Source organism: Saimiri boliviensis, chromosome 11 (assembly GCF_048565385.1).
Source record: "Saimiri boliviensis isolate mSaiBol1 chromosome 11, mSaiBol1.pri, whole genome shotgun sequence".
Classification (NCBI taxonomy): Eukaryota; Metazoa; Chordata; class Mammalia; order Primates; family Cebidae; genus Saimiri; species Saimiri boliviensis.
The window spans coordinates 60,482,619-60,506,321 of NC_133459.1; the positions used below are offsets into that span (position 1 = coordinate 60,482,619).

The 23,703-nt window shown below is 43.8% G+C and overlaps 1 protein-coding gene and 1 pseudogene across 7 annotated transcripts in view; one reads left to right on the plus strand and one right to left on the minus strand.

Moving 5' to 3' along the window:
• The window catches only part of PATJ (PATJ crumbs cell polarity complex component), a 430,121-nt gene extending 419,993 nt beyond the window's left edge, over window positions 1-10,128 (plus strand). For 4 of the 7 annotated variants that reach the window (XM_074380917.1, XM_074380918.1, XM_074380919.1 and 1 more), the window contains 3 exons: window positions 826-932; window positions 5,686-5,809; window positions 9,743-10,128. In XM_074380917.1, coding sequence (XP_074237018.1) covers window positions 826-932; window positions 5,686-5,809; window positions 9,743-9,889 — 378 coding nt within the window. In that variant the 3' untranslated portion in view covers window positions 9,890-10,128. Of the gene's footprint in view, window positions 1-825; window positions 933-5,685; window positions 5,810-9,742 lie in introns of those variants that run through there. The other 3 variants (XM_074380921.1, XM_074380922.1, XM_074380923.1) reach the window with 2 other exon arrangements.
• A 3,524-nt stretch (window positions 10,129-13,652) lies between these two features.
• LOC141580263 (bolA-like protein 3 pseudogene) lies at window positions 13,653-14,084 on the minus strand (annotated as a pseudogene).
• Between the last annotated feature and the right edge of the window lie 9,619 nt (window positions 14,085-23,703).

A 23,703-nucleotide genomic window follows, 5' to 3' on the forward strand; every position in this document is an offset into this window, starting at 1 on the left:
CAAATACAACAAAGTTACCCAGGGTCAGGTATGATGGCTCACGCCTGTAATCCTAGCACTTTGGGACACAAAGGCAGGCAGATTACAAGGTCATGATATCGAGACCAACCTGGCCAACATGGTGAAACTCCATCTCTACTAAAAATACAAAAATTAGCTGGGTGTGGTGGCACATGCCAGTAGTCCCAGCTACTAAGGAGGATGAGGCAGGAGAATCGTTTGAACCCAGGAGGCGGAGGTTGTAGTGAGCTGAGATCGCGCCACTGCACTCCGGCCTGGGGACAGAGCAAGACTCCATCTCAAAAAAAAAAAAAAAAAAAAAAAAATTAGCCAGGCATGGTAGTGGGTGCCTGAAATAATCCCAGCTACTCAGCAGCCTGAGGCATGAGAATCCCTTGAACCCAGGAGGCAGAAGTTGCAGTGATCCGAGATTGCGCCATTGTACTCCAACCTGGGTAACAAGAGCGAAACTCTGTCTCAAAACAAAAAAAAAAACAAACAAACAATTACCCAGGCCTGGTGGTGCATGCCTGTGGTCCTAGCTACTTAGGAGGCTGAGGTGGGAGGATCACTTGAAGGTCAAGGCTTCAGTGAGCTGAGATCATGTCACTGCACTCCAGCCTGAGCAACAGAGTAAGACCCTGTCGTAGATAAAAAAAGAAAGAAAAAAGATTTGAAAGAAAAAATAGTTCATAGTCCATTGTGTCAAATGGTCCAGAGAAGTTGAATAAGATTAGGACTGAGAATTGACCGTTGGATGTAGCATGCTTTCTCTAATTCTCCCTTTCCTGATAATGAAATTCCTCGTTTTCACTTTTTCCCCAGGTTGTAGCAGATACCAATATAAGTGCCATAGCAGCTCAGCTTGAAAACATGTCTACAGGCTACCGCCTTGGTTCGCCCACTGCTGAACACCATCCAGAACACACAGAGTGAGTATTTCAGAAGCAGAGGGCCTAGTATGCATGTGGGCAAAGCTCAGAAGAACTTTTCCAGATACTCAAGTGCACTCTTAAGGAAGAGGAGGCCAATTGCTCATGACTTTCTAAATTCTAGAGAATCTCTAAGAAGGCACCAGGGTTTCCTTATTCCTCACAAGACTTAATTCCACCACATGAGTTCTTAAAAGACCATGGTTGCAGGGCCTCCACATACGCTGCACCTGGTCACTTTGACACGGTGTTTATGCCTTCTTCCCTAAGAAACCACAGATGGATAGCCCAGGTGCACCCTGCTGTATCGTGCAAGGACCCATGTTTCTTGAACTTCTACACTAAAATCTTGTTCTGAGATAAAATCTTGTAGTTATACTTGCTGACATGTCTCATTAAAACCAGTCATTGCAGTTAAAGTTCATTAAAGCAGGGTTTCTCAAACTAGAATGTGCATAACAGTAATTTAAGGCCTGGGCGCTGTGGCTCATACCTGTAATCCCTGAATTTTGGGAGGCTAAGGTGGGTGGATCACCTGAGGTCAGGAGTTTGAGAACAGCTTGGTCAACATGATGAAACCTCGTCTCTCCTAAAAATACAAAAAGTTTGCCGGGCATGGTAGCGGGCACCTGTAATCCCAGCTACTCAGGAAGCTGAGGCAGGAGAATCGCTTGAACCCGGGAGGCGGAAGTCTCAGTGAGCCAAGATTGCACCACTGCAGTCCAGCCTGGGTGACAGAGCGAGACTCCGTCTCAAAATAAATAAATAAATAAAATTAAAATAAAGAAATGTTTGTTGAGATCCAGATGGTTCATTTGAAGGATCTCATGGTCATAGACTTTCCCAACTTTTTCCTGGTAGTTAACAACCTAAATGACATCTTCAAGTTTATTTTTCTTGAGGAAAGAATATTAAATTGAGCTAATTCTACCTTTTTCTCATTATAAAAGTAATACGTGCATGCCATGAAAATATGACAAAACATAGAAATATAACATTTTTCAAATTACAGTGGCCCTTTCCTTAAAAAAAAAAAAAAAAAATCAGGACCTTTATAGGAAGAATAGTGTACCTTTAGCATCCTTTGGTGTGACTGTGGAAATACAGGGATCCCTTGTCATCTTGATTCCTTTGCTATAATTTCATGGTCTCTGGCAAGTTGTGTGAACCACAAGCTTGAAGGAATTTAAAAATTACTCATAATCTCACCACTGCTAACTGAGATTTTTTTTTTAAACTAGTCTTCTATATGAAAGCAAATTTAAACTCATTGGTTGAAAGTGTTTTGATATTGTGAGATCAATGGAGGCAAACTCCATCTGATGTTGCCAGTTGAGGAGCAAAGCCACATTCCTTCCTCTTTCCCTGAAAACACATCCCTGAGTATACATAGTCACAATTATAAGATCTCTAATGATTTGGTGGCCCCCGGAACTAGCTCTAAAGCAATGGCTTTGGGCATCTAGGTTCCCATTCTAATATCTTTGGAAATGGGGGCTGTGTTTGAAAGAAGCAGCATGAATTGAATTTGTATCCAGCCAGTAACCGACTGCGAGTGCTTGTAAGGCCACAAAGTCGGGGAAAGTAGAGCCTTATTCATGATGTCATTGTCATTCAGCCATAGAGGACAGTTCATCATTATTTCAACAGATATTTATTGAGCACCATTCTAAGGCCAGACACTTAGATAAAGGTGTTAGGTCCTGAGGACTCAAACTTAGAAATGTGAGTAAAGACATTGCCCCAGTCCCCAAAGAGCTGCTAGAGAAGTGGAAGACAGACCCCTAAATCCATGGTTATAAAAGAGAATTGTAGGAAAGCTAAATTCGTTGAGAGAGGGTCCTGTGAAACCATGGATATGGGGCATAACTCAATTATGGAGCGTACTTGGAGGAGCCAATGCTTAAGCTTAAGAGAACTGGATGCCGGGCGCGGTGGCTCAAGCCTGTAATCCCAGCACTTTGGGAGGCAGAGGCGGGTGGATCACGAAGTCAAGAGATTGAGACCATCCTGGTCAACATGGTGAAACCCCGTCTCTACTAAAAATACAAAAAATTAGCTGGGCATGGTGGCTGGCACATGCCTGTAATCCCAGCTACTCAGGAGGCTGAGGCAGGAGAATTTGCCTGAACCCAGGAGGCGGAGGTTGTGGTGAGCCGAGATCACGCCATTGCACTCCAGCCTGGGTAACAAGAGCGAAACTCCGTCTCAAAAAAAAAAAAAAAAAAAAAAAAATTGAGAACTGGAGCCAGGCATAGTAGTGCATGCTTGTAGTCCCAACTACCCAGGAGGCTGAGGTGGGAGGATCACTCGAGCCCAGGAGTTCGAGGCTGCAGTGGGCTGTGATTGCACCACTGCACTCCAGCCTAGGAGACAGAACAAGACCCTGTCTCAAAAAAAAAAAAAAAGAATTGGAATAAACAGGGTAACGTTCAAAATAGTTACATGCAGTGGCTCACTCCTGTAATCCCAGCACTTTGAGAGGCCAAGGCCTGGGCAACATGGTCAGACCCTGTGTTTATTTTAAAAAATGTAAAGACAAACGAAACAGAAACTGTTAACATCAGGCAGTCTGTGTCTTTAAAAAATAAACAAAAAAACAGTTAACAATTTATATAGCATAGATCGTCAGCACTTACCATGGATGTCTGCTGTAAACAATTAGTGAGTAAATCAATAAACAACTGGTCAATGTGAACCTACTGAAAACCCTTTAATAAAGCAGCAAAATTGAGGAAGAAGAGAGGGAAGAATATTCTAGTTAGAACCACATAGTTAAAGATCGCTTATGTCCCTGTTTTGCAAATCTCTCTAAGTGCATGAATGGCTGAGTTTATATGAGATGACTTTGCCTCTCAGACATGCATGTTGCCACAAACCAAACGATGCTGCTGGTACACAAATGTGAACTACCTGTCACGAATAAGACAGAGTTGTGTTTCTGACTTTGAGCCATCGCATTTGGGAATAAGAAACTGCGTCACCTAAACTTAGATTAAGATTGAATTACTGGGAGCCCACATAGATAATTTTGTTTTTAGCCACGTTGTTTCTGAGAGAGAGACTTCCACACTGGATGAAGCTTTGAAAAGCTAATTTTTACATTTGAAACAGATTTTCTTTCCCCATTTTGCTTCCCCTTGGTTTCTCTCTTCTTTCCTGGATTTCAGTCCTCATTCACACAGTCATGATCCTGAGTTTCTGACAAGCACCACACATGGTTCTGGGAAGGCTCAGATGACTAAGACAAAGAGGTCCTAGTCTGGTAGAGGAAATGGATGGGTAAGTAATTCCAATATGACACAGTCAGTGCCAAAATGGAAATTTGGACCGAATGCAGGGAAAGGACAGGAAAAGATATGGGACCCATCCTCCCAAGGGAGGCAGGAGAGCCTCACGTTGGAAGTGAGTTTGGAGAAGGAGTTCCTGCCTTAGGTGGAAGTGGCCAGGGCATTCAAGCAGAAAAAGAGCAGCACTCTGGGCACGGCAGCTCACACCTGGAATCCCAGCACTTTGGGAGGCTAAGGAAGGTGGATCACCTGAGGTCAGGAGTGCAAGACCAGCCTGGCCAACATGGTGAAACCTCATGCTAAAAATACAAAAATTAGCTGGGCGTGGTGGTATGCCCCTATAATCCAAGCTACTCAGGAGGCTGAGGCAGGAGAATCGCTTGAACCCTGGAGGCAGAGGTTGCAGTGAGCCAAGATTGAGCCACTGCACTCCAGCCTGGTGACCAGCAAGACTGCATCTCGGCCGGGCGCGGTGGCTCAAGCCTGTAATCCCAGCACTTTGGGAGGCCGAGGCGGGTGGATCACGAGGTCGAGAGATCGAGACCATCCTGGTCAACATGGTGAAACCCCGTCTCTACTAAAAACACAAAAAATTAGCTGGGCATGGTGGCACGTGCTTGTAATCTCAGCTACTCAGGAGGCTGAGGCAGGAGAATTGCCTGAACCCGGGAGACGGAGGTTGCAGTGAGCCGAGATCGAGCCATTGCACTCCAGCCTGGGTAACGAGCAAAACTCCGTCTCACCAAAAAAAAAAAAAAAAAAAAAAAAAGACTGCATCTCAAAAAACAAAAAAGATAAAAGGAGCAGCAGTTTTCTGAGCTGCAGGCTGCTGTTACCTGTTATGGACAAGAGTTCACATGAAGACTAGCAGTCCCCCACCACACTAGGAGACATGCTACCTCTGTCTCCACGTGCATGCATCAACAATGTGACAACAGCTTCCTTCAGCTGTCAGCAGTAAGTTTAAAAGTTAAAAAATGGCTGGGTGTGGTGGCTTATGCCTGTAATCCCAGCACTTTGGGAGGCTGAGGCGGGCAGATCTCTTGAGGTCAGGAGTTCAAGACCAGCCTGGCAGACATGGTGAAACCCCATCTCTAGTAAAAATTCAAAAATTAACCAGGTACCTGTAGTCCCAGCTCCGTCTTAAAAAAAAAAAAAAAAGTTTAAAAACTAAGCATATAGGAGTTACTTGACAATTTCAGCATCATGACTTTATCTGTAATTAGAAATCAGTGAGTTTTATGAAAGAGAAACCTCTAAAACATCAAGAATATTGGTGATTAATTGGTTTGCCATGAGAAGTTTTAAAGTAACTTTCTAGATTGCTTTCTGAAAGTTTGATTTGATAAACCAAACTTCATAGTTTCACAGTATGAAAGTCTCTCTCAAATCTGTATTCTTCCAATAAGTGAAATTCCCTCAGTATCTATTCTCGAATTAAACAGCATGCATTGTGTTTTCAGAACACCTCCACCTAAGATTATTACTTTGGAGAAAGGCTCTGAAGGATTGGGGTTTAGTATTGTAGGGGGTTATGGAAGTCCCCATGGAGACCTGCCAATTTATGTCAAGACTATATTTGCAAAGGTATATTTTCTTTGTTAATGTACTTTTTTAAAAAAAAAATTAAACCTAGGTGAGATTTTTTTTTTAAAGTGCTTTGCTTTGCTTTACTATGGATTAAACCTGGATGTGTGCATGTATACCTATTTCATTTGAATCTTACAGGAAATTCTCACAGCAGAATAGTGAAAGAGGAGTTCTTTTACAATGGCGGAGTCCCAAGAAGTGTAATTTTCTTTGGACTCTATTATAGAAGCAGATGCTCACAGATTTTTAGAGTATCTTCTTTCAGCAACATAGTATAAGGAGCAGTGCCACTCTTTAGAAGGTGTCCTTGGAAGTATTGTTCTGAGCTAGGAAAAAGATTGGCTTTCTTCTTGAAAATAACAGGCACCAAGGGGCTGAGTCACCTTTCAACAGGGCACCAGAACATACAGCTAGGAGTAAAATGGCTGTGCATTGCTGGTGAATTCTTAAAAGAACCCACCTGCATCCCCACAGTGGGACAAGAGTAGTGGGAACAAAGAATGGACTGTGGGTCACATAGAATGCCCTCTTCAAAGCTCCCATTCAAAGAGCTCCTTTGACCAGGTACAGTGGCTCACCCCTGTAATCCCAGCACTTCAGGAGGCCGAGGCAGTTGGATCACCGGAGGTCAGGAACTCCAGACCAGCCTGACCAACATGGAGAAACCCCATCTCTACTAAAAATAAAAAACTAGCCAGGCGTGGTGACACATGCCTGTAATCCCAGCTACTTGGGAGGCTGAGGCAGGAGAATCACTTGAACCTGGGAGGTGGAGGTTGTGGTGAGCCAAGGGAGCCAAGATCGAGGTATTGCACTCCAGGCTGGGCAACAAGAGTGAAACTCCTTCTTAAAGAAAAAAAAAAAAAAAAAGAAAGAAAGAAAATTATTTTTTTGCATAACTAAAAAAAGTAACACAGAACGTAAAAAGCTTTACATATTTTTTTAAAAACTAATTTACATAGATATCAGATTTACTAAAACCCTTAAATCTTAGCGTATAAAATTTAAGAAAATCAACTTTGCCAATAATTCTGAATTTATCCAGTAAAATTACTTAATTCTATCTTTAGTATAGTTGACACATTACTTTCTTTTCTTTTTTTTTTTTTCTGAGATGGAGTCTAGCTCTGTCACCCAGGCTGGAGTGCAGTGGTGTGATCTCGGCTCACTGCAACCTCTGCCTCCCAGATTCAAGCAATTCTTCTGCCTCAGCCTCCCAAGTAGGTGGGATTACAGGTGCCCGCACCACACCTAGCTAATTTTTGTATTTTTAGTTGAGATGGAGTTTCTTTTTTTTTTTTCTTTTTTGAAGGAAAGCAGTTTAATTTTATTTCATGTTTTCTACTTTTTAGAAGAGATTTTGGGTATCATGATTTAAAAATACAGGCTTAGCCGTGCATGGTGGCTCACGCCTGTAATCCCAGTACTTTGGGAGGCCGAGGCGGGTAGATCACGAGGTCAAGAGATCAAGACCATCCTGGCCAACGTAGTGAAACCCTGTCTCTACTAAAATATAAAAAATTAGCTGGTCGTGGTGGCGTGCGTCTGTAGTCCCAGCTACTCGGGAGGCTGAGGCAGGAGAATTGCTCGAACACGGGAGGCGGAGGTTGCAGTGAGCAGAGATCGTGCCACTGCACTCCAGCCTGGCACCTGGCGGCAGAACGAGACTCTGTCTCAAAAAAAAAAAAAATACAGGCTTACACAATGGTGTTTTAACATTCTGTTTTAAACAGTGTTTTAAAATACCTGCTTATTATCTTACAAGAGGCAGGGTTTCACTGCGTTGTCCAGGCTGGTCTTGAACTCCTGGCCTCGTGATCCTCCCGCCTCAGTCTTCCAAAGTGCTGGGATTACAAGTGTGAGCCACCTCACTCAGCTGACACCTTACTTTCTTAAAGGATTTGAGTGAAGTTGCAAGACTTTTGGGTGGTTTGTTTTTTGTAGTTTTTTTTTTTTTTTAGATGGAGTTTCACTTTTTTTTTTTTTTCTTTGAGAGGCAGTTTTGTTCTTGTTGCCTAGGCTGGAGTGCAATGGCACCGTCTCAGCTCACTGCAACCTCCACCTCCCAGTTCAAGTGATTCTCCTGCCTCAGCCTCCCGAGCAGTAGTGGCATGTGCCACCATGCCCGGTTAATTTTGTATTTTTAATAAAGAAAGGGTTTCTCCATGTTGGTCAGGCTGGTCTGGAACACCCCACCTCAGGTGATTCACCCACCTCAGCCTCCCAAATTGCTGGGATTACAGGCATAAACCAATGCCCCCAGCTAAGTTTCGGTCTTGTTGCCCAGGCTGGATTGCAATGCCAGGATGTTGGCTCATTGCAACCTCCACCTCCCGGGTTCAAGTGATTCTCAGGCCTCAGCCTCCCAAGTAGCCAAGACTACAAGCATAAACCATCACACCTGGCTAATTTTGTATTTTTAGTAGAGATGGAATTTCACTATGTTGGCCAGGCTGGTCTCAAACTCCTGACCTCAGGTGATCCTCCTGCCTCAGCCTCCCAAAGCGCTGGGATTACAGGCATGAGCCCCCATGCCCAGCCAGTTGCAAGTTATTAACACTTAATTTTAATATTTTGCCCACAGTATAGACCTGATATTAAATGCTTTTTTTTTTTTTTTTGAGACAGGGCTCACTTTGTCACCCAGGCTGGAGTGCGGTGACACTATCTCAGGTCACTCCAACCTCTGGAGGTTCAAGTGATCCTCTTGCCTCAGCCTCCTGAGTAGCTAGGACCACAGGTGTAAGCCACCATACCCGGCTAATTTTTCATAGAAACAGAGTTTCGCCATGTTGCCCAGGCTGATCTCAAACTCCTGAGCTCAAGCAATGCTCTCACCTGAGACTCCCAAAGTGCTGGGATTACGGGCATGAGGCACCACACCCAGTAGGTTTTGAATATTCTTTATTGCACATTCATTTAGAAATTCCACCGTTCTCATGGTTTATAAAGTCTGTCTGGTTCCCCAGCACCTCAGGACGCGGGTCTCGGGAGCGTTAGTGCCTCCTGGCTTGACTTCTGATTTAGTTGGTCAAGGCCAAGTGTCTGTGGGCTTCAGTTCCCCCCAAAGTTTGACCTCATTTAGAGGATTCTTCTGGCATTGACTTTTCAAGGGACTTAAACAGTTACCCCCAACAGATGGTGAAACTTCCCTGCAAATCATTTTTTAGGTCTTTTCTTCCCTTAACAGTCCAAAATGCTTCTAGTAATATCGTGGCATTTTTAGATACTCAGCTTTAGAGTGAAAAAACCCTGAAGTTTCACTGGCTTTGTGTTGTTTTGAGGAGCCATACATGACTGGGGATGTGATAAAAGTAGTCATTTAGAAACCTATTTAGATGATAAACATAAAGTGGAAGGTTTTGAATATGATATTACAAAATTTTGGAGATGCTACACTTATATATATTTATGTATAGATAACAGCTTTATTGAGATATAATTCATTTACCATACAATTCACACATTTAAAGACTACACTAATTTTTGACAGATCACAGTGCTGATAGCTTAATAACGCAATGGGAACTCTGTATAATGGTGGTATTTGCCGTAAGACTAATACCAGATTCAATTCTATCTGCCTTTTTTTGTGTATTACATTTCCATGAATATGACATGACATCCATATCCATTTCATACAAAATACTGAAATAAGGTTCTGCTTGTATTAAAAGAAATGTATCAGTACATTTCTACTAGTATGTTATTTAGGTGATTCATAATTATAGTTACTATTCAACCATTGTTATTCAAACAGCATATCTTACATTTTTCCTAATTTAAAACATTACCTGGAAAAAAACTTTAATTGATAGCATTTAAAGTTACTTTTTAAATATGCACACCAGCCAGAAGTTAGAGGTTTTAATATTAATTTAATATAAACTGCTTTACCCTGGATTAAACTGCAATGTTTCTTGTTTGTAGGGAGCAGCTGCAGATGACGGCCGATTAAAACGAGGGGATCAGATTTTAGCTGTTAATGGCGAGACCCTGGAAGGTGTCACTCATGAGCAAGCCGTCGCCATTCTAAAACACCAGAGAGGGACTGTAACCTTAACTGTGCTGTCGTGAGCCTCGGCCTGATCACAAGATAGATGTTCTTTAGAATATCCACAGGCAGATGAAGTTCTGAGTGGGTAGGGAAAGCACTCTCAACTACAATGCACCTTCATTCCTATTTCTTGTCCTCTCTGCTCGGAGAAATGGCTGAGGTTTCATGTGAATTTCCCAAGTCAACAGTCATCTCCTCATGTTTCCCAGTTTTTGTCACCTGTTGGTGAGGTTGATTTATAAAACTTAAATGAATCTTATTTGTTTTGCATTTAATTTCAGGGTTCTGATTTTAACCAACTGGTTATGATTGTATTTGCCCAAACTAGAGTTAACTTCTCTTTCCTTATACCCTTCTTTCCCTATCCCCTACTCATACCAAGACTTAACCTCAGATCTCATCCAATGAACAGAAACAAATGTTAAGCAACTTGTCATCTCATTCATTATTTGTTTATGATAATTGTCTCTTCAAGTAAGCAAGAAAACATTAGCAGGGTAATTAATTTACCAGCGAGAGCATTGGGCGCAGTGCGTCACACTGCACTTTAGGAGGCCAAGGTGGGCAGATCACAAGGTCAGGAGATCAAGGCCATCCTGGCCAAAGTGGTAAAACCCTGTCTTTACTAAAATACAAAAAATTAGCCAGGCATGGTGGCGTGCACCTGTAGTCCCAGCTCCTTGGGAGGCTGAGGCAAGGGAATCACTTGAACCTGGGAGTCGGAGGTTGCAGAGAGCCAAGATCACGCCACTGCACTCCAGCCTGGCAACAGAGTGAGACTCCGTCTCAAAAAAAAAAAAAAAAAAAAAAATTACCAGTGATCCCCAACATGAAATACTAAATTCTCCTATGGGAAATTACTGTGCTCTCTTCTGTATGACTTATAGTCAAATAAGTCTCAAATTCATTTCTCTGCATAGATCTTATATATGTTAATCGTTGGTGATTTTGATGAGTCAATTTACAGACTAGAATCTTCAAAAAATTCTGAAAGACTAATTGTTTCCTGTGCTATACAAATGCATACCACTGAGCAAATGAACCTTATTCTCAACAGCTAGCATCCGTGTTCTGAATTCTAACAATGCTAAATTAAATTCAAGTCCAGGAAGATCATCTGGAATTAATGGCGTCTCAGTAGGCAGGCATCATTCCCACCCCTTGGTCTTAAGAAAAGGAGGTAGAAGCTCCAGAGCCACACTGCAGAGAAGAGCAAGTTTTGTCTCAAGTCAGACAAGGCCTGGTGGCCTTGGCCTTGAGCAAAGTAGGGTGACATGTTTGATTATCTTTCTCTTTGCCTCCATAGCAGGCAGTCCAGCAGCACAGACTGCAGGAACCTAAATGGAGCAACATACTTAGCTGTAAAGTGAGCAAATGAATTGAGCAAATGAATCTGTGATGAAAATGCATGGCTGATGTTTCCTCATCTCCAGGGAGACTCCCATCTGCTGAAGTTTTGCATGCAAAGAAAGCAGCTACAGCAGAAAATACAAGAATACCTTTAACTTGATTATTGGCAATCTTATTCATATATTAGCAGGAAAAATGGAGAGATGGCTATTGGTGGATGCTATGGAGTCCTCTGTTTTTAAAAGTACCATGTCTGAGCCAGGCACAGTGGCTCATGCCTGTAATCCCAGCACTTTGGGAGACTGAGGCAGGCAGGTCACCTGAGGTCAGGAGTTCGTGACCAGCCTGACCAACATGGCAAAACCCTGTCTCTACTAAAACTACAAAAATTAGCTGGGCATGGTGACAAGCACCTGTAATCCCAGCTACTCAGGAGGTTGCGCCAGAATTACTTGAACCCAGGAGCTGAGATCGCGTCACTGCACCTGGCCTGGGTGACAGAGCAAGACTCCGTCTCGGGGGAAAGAAAAACCATGAAGGATGAGTACTAGAGTCAGTAATAGAAGTAGTTCAGCATTATTTAACTACAACACAATGCTGCAAATATGTCACAGTAATTATCAAAATTTAATGGGCTCTAATTTAAAATGTTCTTTAATAAGTATAGATTTTAATTGAGAATTATCTTTGAGTAGATGTAATCACAAAGTGCATTAACTCTTGTTGGAATATTTTATGGCTATTCCAAAGTATAGAGTGCCTAAATTTTGTGTTGAAAATGTCTTTCATGACAGTATTAAGTTTTCTGAAATTATACATGGCTTTTAAAATTTCTAATGTATCCAAGATGTGCAATGTTGTTAGGATCTCATTTTTCAATGCATGAAAACTTCCCACCTCAGAACATTCCTTGTGTTAATTGTACCTGGAAGAACACCTCAGGCAAGCCAAGAAGAAATGAAACCCAAATAAAACTTGAAAATGTACCTTAAAAAAATATATACATACAATAGTTTTTAAATAGGATTCTGCTTTATTTTGACGGAATGGCCATTAAATACACATGTTGAGATAATACATTGTTGTGTTTCTTTATATGTTATCTTTTTGGGTCATGGTAAAAGTATATTGATGAAGGAATTATGATGCTTTATACTTCTTACTGCACTAAATTGATAGAACTAGTGCTTGTCATAATTGGTTCTGTCTCTGCTTGCATGACTAAATAATTGCCTTTCCAGAAAGATATTTTTGCCTCAGAACTTACTGACAAGCTGAGGGGCTATGAAGATAGAAATCTGTGAAAGAAGTAGTGCTCTTATGTTTGGACTCATCATTTGGGCCATTTAAGTACAGTAATGATATCACTAATTGGAATTAGCAGGAAAGAGAAGTAAGCCAGGAAGAATAAAACTGCTGAATGTTTGTATGTATATTTCCAAAGATTCTAAATAAATGTAGTTGCCTACAGAGCAAATGGATTCTTATTATATATGAGAAAGTATACTTTCTGCATCTAATCGTGCTTTTCTCAGCCTTTTGGTTCCTAATAGAAAAAAAAAAAAAAAAAAGTCCAACATTTCATAAGGTTTTTTTGGTGTTCTATTAAAATCTGGAATTCATGGCCAGGCTTGGTGGTTCACACCTATAATCTCAACACTTTGGGAGGCTGACACAGGTGGATGACCAGAGGTCAGGAGTTCAAGACTAGCCTAGCCAACATGGCAAAACCCCATCTTTACTAAAAGTACAAAAATTAGTCAGGCATGATGGTGGGCACCTGTAATTCCAGTTACTGGGAGGCTGAGGCAAAAAAATCACTTGAACCCAAGAGGCAGAGGTTGTAGTGAGCTGAGGTCGTGCCATTGCACTCCAACCTGGATGACAAAATGAGACTCTGTCTCAAAAAAAAAAAAGAATCTGGAAACCATTAATAGCTGTCTCATGTATTCATTGCCAACTATGTTGCTGGGTGTTAGAATAGGTGCGTTATAGGCCAGGCATGGTGACTCACACCTGTCATCCCAGCACTTTGGGAGGACAAGTCAGGTGGATCACCTGAGGTCAGGAGATCAAGACCAGCCTGGCCAACATGGTGAAACTCCATCTCTACTAAAAATACAAAAATTAGCCAGGCACGATGGTGCATGCCTGTAATCCCAGCTACTCAGGAGGCTGAGGCAATAGAATGGCTTGAACCCGGGAGGTTGAGGTTGCAGTGAGCTGAGATTGTGCCACTGCACTCCAGCCTGGGCAACAGAGCAAGACTCTGTCTCAAAAACAAACAAATATTTAAATAGGTTACACATCTATAAATATGGAAATGTGTAAGAACAAAATATACAGATTTTTTGGCGAATGCCTGGGGAAGAATGGTGTCAGTTAAGTTCATCCAAGGTAAAACACAGCAGCATCTGTGCTGCCAGGGCACAGTCAACATTTGGGGACACAGGTAAATATCCTCAGTCCATGCCATCCCTTTGATTTCTTCTTTTAGTGCCTGATAACCATCTGGTGCTGCTGGACAGTTCTCTTCTTAAATTCTTCTGATTCCATTTTAAATTCATAGGTTGCGTACAACCTCCTGAAATGTCAGTGACTTTGATAGCTGTAGCTCAAGGGAACTTTTCTTTGAGAATTTGGGTCACGTTGAGCAGCCCCTCAGTCTGGAAGGCAAACATCCGATGGACACAGTGGAGAAGAGGAACCCCACGGATCCTGCAGAGCAGCGGTGCTGCCGCAGCGGGGCTCCATGCCACCATGCCCAGCCAAACGCTAATGTTTCTTTCCTGGCCCCGTCATGCGTGTGCAGATGAGTATTTGACAAAGAGGCGATCTCCATAGCTCTCTCACTCTGCAGCTCCCTCCTGTCCAGACTCGACACGTTCTAGCCAGCTTGGTTGGCCTCCCTGAGCGTGGATCTCTTTCTTCTCTACTTAGGAACTCTGTGTGAGTTTCCCCTTCCGGAGTGTGGCATGGATACTGCCTCAGGGATAAAACTGGGACAGCTGTAGAATTTACCTTGTTTTCCTTCTTGCAGGGATCAAAATCCCGTGCTGCCTGTTGTCCAATGTGTGAAAATGTTTGACATATTATGCCCATTTTTCTAGTTGTTCACTACAGTGGGAGAGCAATTCCCAGAGCACCTTATCCTTCACGCAGAAGCAAAAGTCCTGTATCTTCGATGCTAATAGGAATAAATGTCTCATGATATGATTATTCGATTTTCTGTAAGCATTTTACACGTAAGGAAGCACTCTACCAGTAAGCTCCCCAGTGTCTCCTAACTTCTAGAATTGAGAGCAGATTTGACTCAGTCGTTGACATCCCTCCCCTACCCCATTCACAGCCACACCTGCCCAGGTGACCTAGGGAAGATACTCCCTCTTCAGGAATATTCATGATCAGGATCAGAACTACAGCCTTCTTATCCTGGGAGATCAAGATTTCTTTCCTTACAGCATTGGTTTTCAAGTTTCAAAGTAAGCATCTGAAACAGTTGTTTCATGAACCATACCTAAGTCTTAATTCTTTTAGACAGAGTCTCGCTGTATCGCCAGGCTGGAGTGCAGTGGCACATTCTTGACTCACTGCAACCTCCAACTCCCTGGTTCAACCAATTCTCTTGTCTCAGCCTTCCAAGTAGATAGGAATACAGGCACGAACCACCATGCCCAGCTAATTTTTTGTATTTTTAGTAGAGACATGGTTTCACCATATTGGCCAGGATGGTCTCAATCTTCTGATCTCGTGATCTGCCTGCCTCAGCCTCCCAAAGTGCTGGGATTACAGGCATGAGCCACCGCACCTGGCCTCTTTATTTATTTTATTTATTTTTTTTTTTTTTTGAGACAAGGATCTTGCTATGTTGCCTAGGCTGGCCTCGAACTCCTGGGCTCAAGCAGTCCTTCCTTCCACTTTAATATCCTGTGTAGTTGAGACTGCAAGTGCACGCCACCTTGTCTGGCACAACTAAAATTATTTGCACCCAATTTTCTTCTTAATTTTATATCTTATTTATGTTTTTTCTATTAAAGTCAACCAGAACAGTGAGACCTTTTTAAACACAAAAATTTAAATTTAGGTTATAGTCTCAGTTGTATGCCAGCCTAGTGCAAATGTTAAGTTTTTGACAGCTTGACTTTCAGTCTTCAGATGCTATATATGTAAGTAAAGACAAAAAAAGAACATTTCACTCTCTGCACAATCCCAAGAGCAACTGACATTTGGAAAAGTCATTTGTATGTGTGTGACAGTATGAAAAGACTCTTGCCCCTGCCTCGCCTGAGCAGCATATCCGATTCCAGTCACGTGAAGGGGTAAGCAAGGAAGTTGCTTTGCTCTTGGGTCCCTGAGATAGCTGTTAGGTATCAGGACCTATGCTGGGCAAAATCATACAGCAACAAACATTTATTTGATCCTCCTTCTAGAATCAGTTTTTTAGAAATGGAGGCAACATCAGAACTGGGAGTCAGCCAGGTGCTGTGGCTCACACCTGTAAGCCCAGCATTTTGAGAGGCTGAGGCGGGCAGATCACCTGAGGTTAAGAGTTCGAGACCAGCCTGGTCAATATGGTGAAACCTCATCTCTACTAAAAATACAAAAAATTAGTGGCGTGTGGTGACGTGGGCCTGTAATCTCAGCTACTTGGGAGGTGGAGGCAGGAGAATTGCTTGAACCTGGGAGGCAGAGGTTGCAGTGAAACGAGATCGTGCCATTGCACTCCAGCCTGGGCAACAGAGCAAGACTCTGACTCAAAAAAAAAAAAAAAAAAAAACTGCGAGTCTGTCCTTCCTGCTACCCCACTCCTCCCATCTTACAAGTGGGAGAAGCATACCAGAGAAAGGAAGTGACTAGCCCAGTTCCCCATTAGTTTGCAGGCCTAAGAGGTTTCCCTAAACCTTACTGCGAATTCACCAACTTAGCGAACTATTGTAGAGTACCCACTAGATTAGTTCAGAATATTTTTGAGACCTTTTTTCTCTTGTTTGAGTCAGGGTCTCGCTCTATTACCCAGGCTGGAGTACAGTGACTGACCACAGCTCATTGCAGCTTCCAACTCCAGTGATCCTCCCATCTCAGCTCCCCACCCAGCTGGGACTGCAGGTGTGCGACACCACATCTGGCTAATTTTTTAGCTTTTTGTAGAGATGAGACTCTCGCTATGTTAATACTTTTTTTCTTTTTCTTTCTTTTTTTTTTTTTTTTTTTGAGACAGAGTTTCACTTTTGTTGCCCAAGCTGGAGTGCAATGGCGCAATATTGGCTCACTGCAACCTCTGCCTCCCGGGTTCAAATAATTCTCCTGCTTCAGTCTCCCAAGTAGCTGGGATTACAGGCGCCTGACACCATGCCCAACTGATTTTTTGTATATTTAGTAGAGATGAGGTTTCACCATCTTGGCCAGGCTGGTCTCCAACTCCTGACCTTAAATGATCCACTTGCCTCGGCCTCCCGAAGTGCTGCGATTACAGGCTTGAGCCACTGCACCCAGCCGAGACCTTTTTTTCTTTTCTTTTTCTTTTTCTTTTTTTTTTTTTTAATATAAAGACAGGGTTTCACCATGTTGGTTAGGCTGGTCTTGAACTCCTGAACTCAGGTAATCTGCCCGCCTTGGCCTCCAAAGTGCTTGGATTACAGGCGTGAGCCACTACACCTGGCCTTTTTTTTTGAGAAGGAGTTTCACTCTTGTTGCCCAGGCTAGAGTGCAGTGGCACACTCTCAGCTCACTGAAACCTCTGCCTCCCAGATTCATGTGATTCTCCTGCCTCAGCCTCCTGAGTACCTGGGATTACAGGAATGTGCAACCACAACTGGCTAATTTGGTTTCACCATGTTGTCCAGGCTTGAATGCCTGACCTCGTGATTCGCCTACCTTGGCCTCCCAAACTGCTGGGATTACAGGCATGAGCCTTTACTACTTTTAAGGTCAGTTTTGGCCAGGCACGGTGGCTCACACCTGCAATCCCAACACTTTGGGAGGCCGAGGTGGGAGGATCACTTGAGCCCAGGAGTTCGAGACCAGCTTGGCTAACATGGTGAAACCCCATCTCTATATTAAGCACAAAAATTAGCCAGGCATGTGGCTAAGTTTTGATGGCATGTGCCTATAGTCCTAGCTATGCGGGAGGCTGAGGTGAGAGATCACTTGAGCCTGGAGACTGAAGCTACAGTGAGCTGCGTTTGCACCACTGTGCTGCAGCCTGGGTCATAAAGACAGACCCTGTCTCAGAAAAAAATTTTCAAAGGCAGTTTTAAGTTAACAAGCAAAATTGAGAGGAAAGTGCAGAGCCTTCCCACATACCTGTGCCCTCACACAGCCCCTCCCATTATCAGCACCCTCCACCAGAGTGGCCACAACCAATGAACCTATATTGACACATCATTATCACCCAAACTCCATAGTGTACCTGACAGTTGAATCTTGCTGGTATACGTTCTGTGGGTTCAGACAAATGTATGCCATGTGCCTATCATAAAGGTATCATATAGAATACTTCCACTGCCCTAAAAGTCAATTGTGTGCTCCGTGTTCTTCTCCAACCCCCTTCCCAACCATGGAAACCACACTTCTTTTTTTTTTTTTTTTTTTTTTTTGAGATGGAGTCTTGCTCTGTCACCCAGGCTGGAGTGCAGTGGCGCGATCTCAGCTCACTGCAACCTCCGCCTTCTGGGTTATGGCCATTCTCCTACCTCAGCCTCCTGAGTAGCTGGGATTACAAGCATGTGCCACCATATTCAGCTAATTTTTGTATTTCTAGTAGAGATAGGGTTTCGCCATGTTGGCCAGGCTGGTCACGAACTCCTGGCCTCAGGTGACCCGCCTGCCTCGGCCTCCTAAAGTGCTTAGATTACAGGCATGAGCTACCATGCTGGCCCCTCTTCCATGTCTTTTCATGGCTTGATAGCTCATTTTTCTTTTTCTTTTCTTTTCTTTTTTTTTTTTTTTTTTTTAGACAGAATCTCACTCTGTCACCCAGGCTGGAGTGCTGTGGTACTGTCTCAGCTCACTGCAACCTCTGACTCCCAGGTTCAAGTGATTCTCCTGCCTCAGCCTCCTAAATAGCTGGGATTACAGGCATGCATCATCATGCCCTGCTAATTTTTATTATTATTATTTTTAGTAGAGATGGGATTTCACCACATTGGTCAGGCTGGTCTGGAACCCCTGAGCTTGTGACTTGCCCACCTCGACCTCACAAAGTGCTGGGATTACAGGTATGAACCACCATGCCTGGCCAGATAGTTCATTTCTATTTAGCACTGAGTTATATTCCACTGTCTGGATGTACCACAGTTTATCCATTTACCTACTAAAGAACATTTTGGTTGCTTCCAAGTTTTGGCAATTAGGAATAAAGCCACTATAAACATCTGTGTGCACAGCCTGAATCTTTACATTTATTTGAGTTCTCCCTAAACACAAGCACAAAATTTGGTTCCACAAGCATCAGATTTAAAAAAGATTAAAATAAAAAGTAGAAGAAAACAAAAAGAGGACACATCTTTTGGACGTTGACAAATAAGACCTAGGCTACCCACTCACACTACATCCCCACATCCTGGGAAGAATTTCCAAGGCTGGCCACTCTGGATGTCTCCCACATGGTTTAAGCATTCTTTTGCTCTAGATAGACATGGTTGATGACAGATGCGGTGTCAATGGCTCCTCCTGCCTAATGGCTTTACTGGGCATGCCCCCAGCATTACTCTCCCAGGAGAACAGAAGAAATGGTAATGTCATATATATATATATATATATATGTACATATGTGTGTGTGTATATGTATATATATATATATATATATATATATATATTTTTTTTTTTTTTTTTTTTTTTAAGAGTCAGGGTTTCACCATGTTGTCCAGACTGGCCTCAAACTCCTGACCTCAGGCGATCCACCCACCTCTGCCTCCCAGAGTGCTGGGATTACAAGCATGAGTCACTGTGCCCAGCCCGAAAATGGTAATGTCTTAAAGGGCACCCGCCATTCAACTCCTCTCAACCGCAGAGCCATGTGTTACTCTCCTAGGAACTTCAGGATAGCTATTTGAAAACACTGCAGGAAGGCTAAAGTGGGGGATCACTTGAACCCAGGAGTTCAAGACCAACTAGCACAACATAGTGAGACCTGGCCTCTAAAAATTTAAAGTAAATTAGGCTGGGCTCTGTAGCTCACACCTGTAATCCCAACACTTTGGGAGGCTGAGGTGGGCAGACTGCTTAAGTTCAGGAGTTTGAGGCCAGCTTGGGCAATACGGTGAGACCCCCGTCTCTACAAAAAATACAAAAATTAGCCGGGCGTGTGGCATACACCTGTAGTCCCAGCTACTCCAGAGGCTAAGGTGGTAGAATCACCTCAACCCAGGGAGATTGAGGCCGCAGTGAGCCATGATCGTGCCACTGCACTCCAGCCTGGGTGACAGAGTGAGGCCCCTGTCTCAAAAATAATTAATTGAAAAATTAGCTGGGCACAGTGGCACGTGTCTGTAGTCCCAGCTATTCGGGAGGCTGAGGCTGGAGGATCTTTTGAGTCCAGAGGTTCTGGGCTGTAGTGCGGTATGCTGATCGGGTGTCCGCCCTAAGTTCGGCATGGATATGGTGACCTCCCGGGAGCGGGGAACCACCAGGTTGCCTAAGAAGGGGTGAACGGGCCCAGGTCGGAAACGGAGCAGGTCAAAATTCCCATGCTGATCAGTAGTGGGATCGCATCTGTCACTAGCCACTGCACTCCAGCCTGGGCAACATAGTGAGACCCTGTCTCTTAAAGAGATATAGACCAATGGAACAGAACAAAGGCCTTGGAGGCAACACCACACATCTACAACCATCTGATCTTTGACAAACCTCACAAAAACAAGCAATGGGGAAAGGAGTCCCTGTTTAATAAATGGTGTTGGGAAAACTGGCTAGCCATGTGCAGAAAACAGAAACTGGACCCCTTCCTGACACCTTACGCTAAAATTAACTCCAGATGGATTAACGACTTAAATATAAGACCTAACACCATAAAAGTCCTAGAAGAAAACCTAGGCAAAACCATTCAGGACATAGGCGTAGGCAAGGACTTCATGACCAAAACACCAAAAGCATTGGCAACAAAAGCCAAAATAGACAAATGGGACCTAATCAAACTCCACAGCTTCTGCACAGCAAAAGAAACAGTCATTACAGTGAATTGGCAACCAACAGAATGGGAAAAAATATTTGCAATCTACCCATCTGACAAAGGGCTGATATCCAGAATCTACAAAGAACTAAAACAGATTTACAAGGAAAAAGCAAACAAGCCCATTCAAAAGTGGGTCAAAGATATGAACAGACACTTAACAAAAGGAGACATACGTGAGGCCAACAAACATATGAAAAAATGCTCATCATCACTGGTCATTAGAGAAATGCAAATCAAAACCACATTGAGATACCATCTCACGCCAGTTAGAATGGCGATCATTAAAAAATCTGGAGACAACAGAGGCTGGAGAGGATGTGGAGAAATAGGAACACTTCTACACTGTTGGTGGGAGTGTAAATTAGTTCAACCATTGTGGAAGACAGTGTGGCGATTCCTCAAGGACCCAGAAATAGAAATTCCATTTGACCCAGCAATCCCATTACTGGGTATATACATGAAGGACTGTAAATCGTTCTAATATAAGGACACATGCACACGAATGTTCATTGCAGCACTGTTTACAATAGCAAAGACCTGGAACCACCCAAATGCCCATCGATAATAGACTGGACAGGGAAAATGTGGCACATATACACCATGGAATACTATGCAGCCACAAAAAATGATGAGTTTGTGTCCTTTGTAGGGACATGGATGAACCTGGAAACCATCATTCTCAGCAAACTGACAAGAACAGAAAATCAAACACCACATGTTCTCACTCATAGGCGGGCATTGAACAATGAGAACACATGGACACAGGGAGGGGAGCATCACACACTGGGGTCTGTCCGGGGGAAACAGGGGAGGGACAGCAGGGGGTGGCGAGTTAGGGAGAGATAGCATGGGGAGAAACGCCAGATATAGGTGAAGGGGAGGAAGGCAGCAAATCACACTGCCATGTGTGTACCTATGCAACAATCTTGCATGTTCTTCACATGTACCCCAAAACCTAAAATGCAATAAAAAAAAGAAGAAAAGAAACATACTCCAGTGGCCCCCGTGCCATGAGGAATAGGATTCACCTGTTTTTAAAGACTGAAAGCAGAAATTTCCTGTCTAGCATTGTATTAAGATTCTCCAGAGAGGCCAGGCGCGGTGGCTCATGCCTGCAATCCCAGCACTTTGGGAGACCGAGGCGGGTGGATCACCTGAGGTTAGGAGTTCGAGAGTGGCCTGGCCAACATGGAGAAACCCCATCTCTTAAAAAATAAATAAATAAATAATGATAAAAGATAAAAAAAAGATTCACCAGAGAAACTAGATACATATGTGTATGTATCTGGAAAGAGTTACCATAAGGAACTGGCTTTTGCAAGGATGGAGGTGGGCAAGTCCATAATTTGCACTATGGGCCAGCAGGCTCAAGACCCAAAAGATAACTTTCTGTGAATTCACAGCTGAGGGTGGTGGCGTGTGCTTGAAGTCCCAGCTACTCCAGAGGCTGAGGGTGGGGGAAATCACTTGAGCCCAGGCGGTAGAGGCTGCAGTGATCTGAGATGGCGCCACTGCACTCCAGCCTGGGAGAAAGATGGGAGACCCTATCTCACTAACAAACCAAAACAAACAAGAAAAGAAAGCAGTGTTGATCTCACCCAAAAACACCCTCCAAATTGACAAATCAAGCATCAGACATCATGAGACCTTGAACGGACCCCTCTAGGGATGGCCTTGCCTTAGGGAAAGTACAGAGGTGTCCCCTGTTCTTGTTCTCAGCCCTTTTCCAGCCCCCTGCCCCCTCTGGTGTCCACAGCTGTAGTACAGTCACCATCACCACTTCTACCTCCCCAGAACCCTCAGGGGCAGGCAGCTTGCTCTGCCACCCCACCACCCAAGGACCCTAAATATTTGTATACCTAATTGGGTGGCTTCTCAGTGGGCTCAGGGTCAAGTCCAAACTCAGCATGGATGTTAGGCTCTTCATAATTTAGCTTCCATTCCTACCCCTAGCAGTCGTATTAACTGCGGTCTTACTAAGCACTTATCCCAGGAGAAGCTTGACTCTGACACCCTTAGGCCTTTGCACACACTATCCATTGGCGTAGACAGCCCTGCTGCTCAAGATGCGACTGCAGACGTCCATCATTAGTGTCACCTGGGAGAGATGCAAATGTAGGCTCTAGCCTAGACCAGCTGCATCAGAATCTCCGCTGTGGGGCCAAGAAATGTGAGGGGTTTTTTTTTGTTTTTGTTTTTGTTTTTGTTTTTTTGAGACGGAGTTTCGCTCTTGTTACCCAGGCTGGAGTGCAATGGCACAATCTCGGCTCACCGCAACCTCCGCCTCCTGGGTTCAAGCAATTCTCCTGCCTCAGCCTCCTGAGTAGCTGGGATTACAGGCACGCGCCACCATGCCCAGCTAATTTTTTTTTTTAATTTTTAGTAGAGACGGGGTTTCACCATGTTGACCAGGATGGTCTCGATCTCTTGACCTCGTGATCCACCCGCCTCGGCCTCCCAAAGTGCTGGGATTACAGGCTTGAGCCACCGCGCCCGGCCCGAAATGTGAGTTTTGACAAGCTCTTCCGGTGATTCTGAACACTAAACTTCAAAAGCCTAGAGAACACTCCCCCTTTTTTCCAGCCTGTGGTCATTCACAATTGCTGAGTTCTTTCAGTTAGGGGCAGAAAGAAACACAAGCCTCCTCCCTCACTGCCTTGCCACTGGAGGTATTTTTCCTGTTACAATGAGTCTCAGACCGAGTCTTCACCTGTATGCTTTTTTTTTTTTTCTTGAGACAGGATCTCACTCTATTGCTTGGGCTGGAGTGCAGTGGCGTAATTATGGCTCATCAAAGCTTTGGTCTCCCAGGCTTAGGGGATCTTCCCACCCCAGCCTCCCCAGTAGCTGGGACTACAGCTGCATGTCACTGCGCCCACCTAATTTTTTGTATTTTTAGCAGAGACAAGGTTTTGCTATGTTGCCCAGGCTGGTCTTGAACTCCTGAGCTCCAGTGATCCTCCCACATAGACCTTCCAAAGTGCTGGGATTACAGGTGTGAGCAACCACGCCCAGTCAGAACTTTTTAAAAAAATTAAAACAGGGTCTCACTCTACCACCCAGGCTGGGGTGCAGTGGTGGGACTAGGGTTTGTTGCACCCTCAACCTCCTTGGCTCAAGTAACACTCCTGCCTCAGCCTCCTGAGTAGCTGGGACTATAGGCGCACACCACCACACTAGGCTTTTTAAAATTTTTTGTAGAGACAAGGTCTTACTTTGTTGCCCAGGCTGGTCTCAAACTCCTGGTCTCAAGTGATCCTCCCGCCTCAACCTCCCAAAGTCCCAGGATTATAGGTATGAGCCACCACGCCC